The sequence below is a fragment of the Cibotium barometz genome, chromosome 59, assembly GCF_041138505.1.
Source record: "Cibotium barometz isolate CiBa-2024 chromosome 59, ASM4113850v1, whole genome shotgun sequence".
NCBI lineage: Eukaryota > Viridiplantae > Streptophyta > Polypodiopsida > Cyatheales > Cibotiaceae > Cibotium > Cibotium barometz.
The window spans coordinates 27,609,918-27,615,917 of record NC_141104.1 but is presented as its reverse complement, the minus strand read 5'-3'; the positions used below and the strand labels follow the sequence as shown (position 1 = coordinate 27,615,917).

The following is a 6,000-nucleotide window of genomic DNA, read 5'->3' as shown; positions in this document are numbered from 1 at the left end:
GTTTTTCATGGTCAAATAATATTTTGATTTTTCTTAATCTAATCTCAGCTTATGAATTCCAATGTCACACTGAAGCATCTTGCATGATTTTTTTTGCCTTTAAAACCAACTTTTTTAGGTGTGAAAAATTGGAGTCACGGTCTGGTTTTTTGCGTTAAACAATCTTTTAAGTTTTCATATTTTAAAGTGATTACACTTTGGGATATGAATGGTGGGTATCATGACATCAATGATTGCAGCTTGACTTACATCACCAATTCTCAAACAAATTACATTGCGTATTCACTCTAGTGTAGCGAAACTACTAACTTCTTGAGTTCATCCCAAGATGATGGAATGGATATAGGCACAAATCCACTCCAACTCACTAGGTACTCCACTCTCTCTCGTAAATTTCATCATCTCCTATAATCTCTCTCTCTCTCTCTCTCTCTCTCTCTCTCTCTCTCTCTCTCTCACACACACACACACACACACACACACACACACACACACACACACACACACACACACACACACACACACACGAAACTTCAAATTTTGTAAATGACCAAAATGATAATTAGAATTTTGAATAAACATTGTTCATAAAAGATAATACGTTTGAAAACTATACAAAAACGTGGTTCTTCTCAAAATGCTTTATATACAAAAGTCCCCATAAGCTATATAGTGGTCACCAAAAAATATCATATATAGTAAACTAAACTGAAATGTGGTAACCAAAATATTTCAAATAGAAAGTTCATCATAACCTATATAAGGACCACAAAAAAACCTTATATACAACAACCCTAAATTGGAATGTATAAAAAGACATAATACATCTAAGTAGAATTAAATGGCACCACAAAATCTTGGTGTATTTCAAATGTAGAGATTCTCTCGTAAAAAAGGTGATGTCTACACGTGCCTGCAATGCGCCTATACTCAAAATTGCTAACTCTACTCTAAAATTGACCTGTACCTAGGTAATACATAAAAAACCATTAAAAACTTTGGATTTTTGAGACAAAAGAGATTTACAATCATGATATTTAACATACCATGGTCAATAGCGACATACTTTCATGGACATGCATACAAGTAGGCCTCAAAAAGCTATACATATAGTCATCATCATAACCATGCCCAATAGCTTGCTAGATAGTAAGCTCTCGATAGCCTAAGTAAGACACAATGATGCAATTTGGATTGCTAGGGCGGCTTGCAACCCTATGAAGATATACCCCCTATAAAACCCAAGTGAAATATATTCTCCATCGAAGAACCAATAATGTATAGAGAGTTCCAATATAAACGTAGCCAGATCAAGAATAAACTTGTTAGAAAAATAACATCCCTCGTACTCACTCATGCATGAACCAAACAACACTCTCTTCTTCACAAATAATAATTAGCAATAAAAGATTAGAATATGTACCCTCAAAGACTTACTATCTTGTCAACTAACGATTGAGCAAAGACATGAGCTCTCCATCGAAAGGGATATACATATTTTCTTAGGTAAAGAACTTTAGTATTATTATTAAAAGCACATAAGCTACATGCTTAGCACTTACACAATTGTGTACCTTCAACTTGAGCAACAGAGTCAATGGGGACAAACATAAAAGATCTCATCATATTAATCCTATTTAAAGTAAACACGTGTCAATGTGTATGCACAAGAGCTAAAAGAGGAATCTTTATAAGCACAAGAAAAACTTCTTAAACTTAATCCATATCACACAAATAGCTAACAAAATAGATTGCCTATACTATGGACTTAACTTGTACTTAGCTACTAATACATAAAACCCATAGAAACTTTGAATTCTCAAAAACAAAGAGCTCTACAATCAAACAATCACGATATTTAACCAACATTGGTCAATGTGTATGCACAAAAATTGTAGAGGAAGGTCTTTCCAAATTCTCCAAGACCATCATTTAAGAATACATCAGTAATATTATTGTCAATTGTATTAAGAATATGATTGAAAGCATCATGACAATCGTTGAGAGTCATTTGCATCTGATTGGCCATTTTTGCTTATTGCATAAGATCAACCATTATCGTTTCTTGCAACAATCCATTCACAACTCTTACCCCATCCAATCTATCAATCAAATGCATTCTTGAACAACCTTCGCTCACTCGACTCTACTAAAGAATTTATAACAAACCCTCGTTTTTTTTGCCATAGCTTAGATATTAATATTTTGCATTGTACCTTCTAAATCATGGAAGATATCCTTCGAAAGATATGATGAAAAAGTTTCCCACAAATGCTCGAGAAATGCAGGCTCACTCACAAAAGACCTAAATTGTTGCAAATAACTATCTCGATTATTTGGCACTTTGATGAAATGCGACCTCTCGCATATCCACTCCTTCTCACTTTCCAATAGACCTTTGGCTATGCAAGTAGCCTTGAAAGTCGGATAAAGTAGATCGTTAACAGTATGTAAGTCATTAAAAGACTTGCAACCTCTACAAATAGTAAGCAAGATACACAAAAAATTACTTCTCGTCGCTAGCACATGGAGAAACATTGTACATGCGGCCAATGATATTACCCACCTTTCTTATAGTCCACTTTTTTGTGCATTTGTTCCAAACCCAATTGCAAGGGAAGTCACTATACATCAGATTGTTTGCATCGGCATGAAGCTCATTAGTTACAAACCACATTGTAAGAGTAGTTTTCTTATTGTTATCCTCCTCAACTACATCGCAAGTTATTAGTATCTCGAAACATCATGTTATTTTGCAACGACAGATGAACTTGCAATCTTTGGATATCCGGCTTCTCCTTATGCAAATCACATTAACAGATTCTCCAGCATGCATCTAATGTTGATACATACTGTGCATCCAAGTACATAGCAAATGGATGCACAACTTGGTGTGCAAGAATGGGAAGCCAATGGTCAATCTCAAAACTAAGGATTGGAGCAAATGAATTCACCTAGAGTAAGCTAGCTCTCCCAACAATTGTTAGCAAATGGAAATCTAGGGATCCATTAATGTTGCAAGAATCGATTAAACTAGAGTTTGTAAGGCCATAAAAATCGCTAAACCAAACCTCCTCCTTTGGGTGGCAAGTCCTACACCAGAAGCTTTCTTCTAGAGAGAGAATAAAGAAGTGGGTCGATGACATGTTCTGGGAATGTTATGTTGCCAAAGGTGTATGGAGAAGCATCTAGACTTTGGCACACATAATTGACTCAATCGGAAGCATGCCCCTTTTGGGAGATGTTAAGGATCTTATCTTGGCTTTAGTGACATCGTGTCAATTGATCCAAGGTTGTGCCATTGATAGCATATGGGCCGCGCGAAACAACTTGGTGTTTGGCACTTCCTTGAAAACTTAAGTGTAGAACTCCTTAGCATCAAGACGATTCAAAAGATGTTCAAAGAGCTATCAACTACGAAGACCCACTCACGTGAGTGTGAGGAACCTATCCCTCCCTCCAGCTTTTCAAGAGCTAAGATAGCTGATGGGAATGTATATGACCATGTACGTTTAATTCAATCATATCCTTTTCTATGCTATTTTTTTGACACGTGGGCACTAAGAAATGCCTGTGGCCGTCCGATAGCAGAGATCGACGGCGTCAAAGAGGGAAAATAAAATTGGGCGGGAAACATCCAGTTGTGAAAAATTAGCACTGATTGATGCTATTCGGAAATCGCATTCGGCATACAACAAAATTGAGGGCGAAATCCTGCCTCTTCTGTGTCGATCTACCACAGCTGGCTGAGTTTCGAAGCAATTAGAGAGTCAAGGTATGTGTTTTCTAGTGCACTCTTTGCTGTGTCAGCTGTCGATTAGGGTTTGGATTTCTGTCTGCTGTCTTCTGTTTCTTTGACATTGCCTGTGCTGCGGTATTAGGATTTTGATCTCTGCGGCTGCAAAACCTGCTCGCGGAGCTTTCCGATCCTTCCAGTAGATTGTTTGTCTCGCAACCCTTGGTTAGCTGGAAAACTTACACGGTAAGGGTTGCTTCTGTGCCATGGTTTACATTTCCAAGGTTTGCTTTTCCCTCTACACATGCGTAGGGTTTTACTGTCTTATTCTGTTGTTTGGATTGAGTTAGGTTCTTCATCTCACATGCATTTTCTAGAATTTTCCTGCTATACAGATTTTCTCCAGAGTTTTACTTTGCTGGGGTTTTCTTCCCTGCAGGGCTGCGTCTTATCTTCATTGTTTTCAACGCAGTCCCACACTTTGACCTCCCTAGCCCATGGCTCGTGGCCGTCGTTCCCCCTCTTATGAAGATGATGAGCCACCTGCTTCTGATGCTGCTGAAGAGGAAACCAGTGCTGATGACGAAGAGGAGCAAGAGGAACTGGATGCAGAAGAATTGGAAGCCATCGAAGCTGTAGGTGCTGATGAAGAGGAAGCACCTGCTGCAGAATCTCCTGCCAGTGACGAAGATATGGGCGAGGATGACGAGGATGATGCTGAGACTGATGATGAGGTATTGCTTTCAATTTTGATTTATGCAATGCATAGATCATACAGAATCTCACTGCAGGCATTTGGCTTCTATGTTTATGAATGCAGTCACATATCCACTGTAAGTCAAGTCATGACCTCTAGTGTAAGGGAAATTTGAAGCCATGAATAAAGAAGCTTGATTTTTTGGGTGGATATGGCTTGGGAAAATCTGCTTAAGGATATGTCCTTGGTCATAAGGGTTGTTCTTCTTTAACAAGTTAGGCATGCATGTGTTGACCTTTCATACAAGCACGGTGACATCAGATAGGCAAGGCAATTAAGGCTTTCATGGCTGGCCTACTCTTGGATTATGGGCATGCATGATTGTGTGCACCAGGGCAAGTCCTCAACTGTTCTCGACATGTCTTTGCAGAATCCCAAATCTCCTTCCAAGCGTGCAATTGCACGAAGAGAGAAACGACGACTTAGGGAGATGAAAAAGAAGAAGAAAGAAGAGCTTGATAAGTTTTACAAGGAACAAAATGCATCTGTGGATGCTGACATGGTAGTCTCTTTGACTGTATTTTCTACCTGGTGGAAAGCCAACTCTTTCTGGCATCCCTTTATGGCTGAGCAATGTGTTGATAAATGTTTGCAGAATAGCAAAGCTAAGGGCCGTTTAAAGTTTCTTCTTCAGCAGACTGAAATATTTGCTCATTTTGCCCAAGGTGCCCAAGCAGCTTCAGGTTCCAAAGCACCGAAGGGCAGGTAAACACTCTATTCCACGCCATTTTTTACCGAGTATCTAATCAATCGGCGACCTTTGACCTTCCTAGCACTACGGTGATCTTTTTTGTGCAAGCAACCATTTGATATCACACAAAGTTAAAATTTACATTATGCTTCTCAACCCTAGATCTCTACTTTAGTGCTGGCTTCTGAGCCAAGAAGAGCAATGATAATGGAGGAGATGTATGTGTGTTGAGGAATTGAGCTCAGACATAGAAAGATTTGAGTATGATGCAGAAAACCATGAAGCTCTTGGTAATATGGTGGACACATGTTTGTTTCTTAGCATGGCAGTTTTCTCCATGCGGATTTCTCAAACTAGTGCATATTTGATACACATAGTTGCTTTGATAGACAAAATTTTGATGTTAAAGATACTACGGAAAGGAATCTTTAATAAAAGTTCTAGTTTATTCCTTTCAAAACACCTTTCGATGCAATGGTGGATTAATGGAAGGCTAATTGCTTGCATTAGTCCTTTTTAAGGGTAAGCACTACATTGGTTCCAAAGTAGTATCATGTCTTATCAGAGTGACCTTGTAAAGCTATACTCATTGTTAATGCTAGTTTTATGCTCGAAGTAGACTTCAATACTATCCCTAGACTATGTCTATCCCAAGTTACCGTTGCCAAAGCAGATCTTTCTACGAGTGGGTATATTGGGTCTAAGATATATCCTTTTATTTGGGCCATTTTGTCCGCTTTGCTTATACTCACTTGGATCTGGCCCTTTCTCTTGGTCTAGCAAGAAGCAAGATACCGTTGCAGGTTCTTCCGTTGA

At 38.6% G+C, this 6,000-nt stretch overlaps 1 protein-coding gene across 2 annotated transcripts in view; it reads left to right on the top strand.

The window, feature by feature from the left end:
• The first annotated feature begins 3,418 nt into the window (after positions 1 to 3,418).
• LOC147605666 (putative chromatin-remodeling complex ATPase chain) overlaps positions 3,419 to 6,000 on the top strand; it is a 29,957-nt gene continuing 27,375 nt past the window's right edge. Inside the window, exons 1-5 of one of the 2 annotated variants that reach the window (XM_086793441.1) lie at positions 3,419 to 3,775; positions 3,882 to 3,982; positions 4,176 to 4,470; positions 4,864 to 4,995; positions 5,089 to 5,198. In XM_086793441.1, the coding sequence (XP_086649567.1) occupies positions 4,234 to 4,470; positions 4,864 to 4,995; positions 5,089 to 5,198 (479 nt within the window). In that variant the 5' untranslated portion in view covers positions 3,419 to 3,775; positions 3,882 to 3,982; positions 4,176 to 4,233. The remainder of the gene's footprint in view (positions 3,776 to 3,881; positions 3,983 to 4,175; positions 4,471 to 4,863; positions 4,996 to 5,088; positions 5,199 to 6,000) is intronic. The other variant, XM_086793442.1, reaches the window with a different exon arrangement.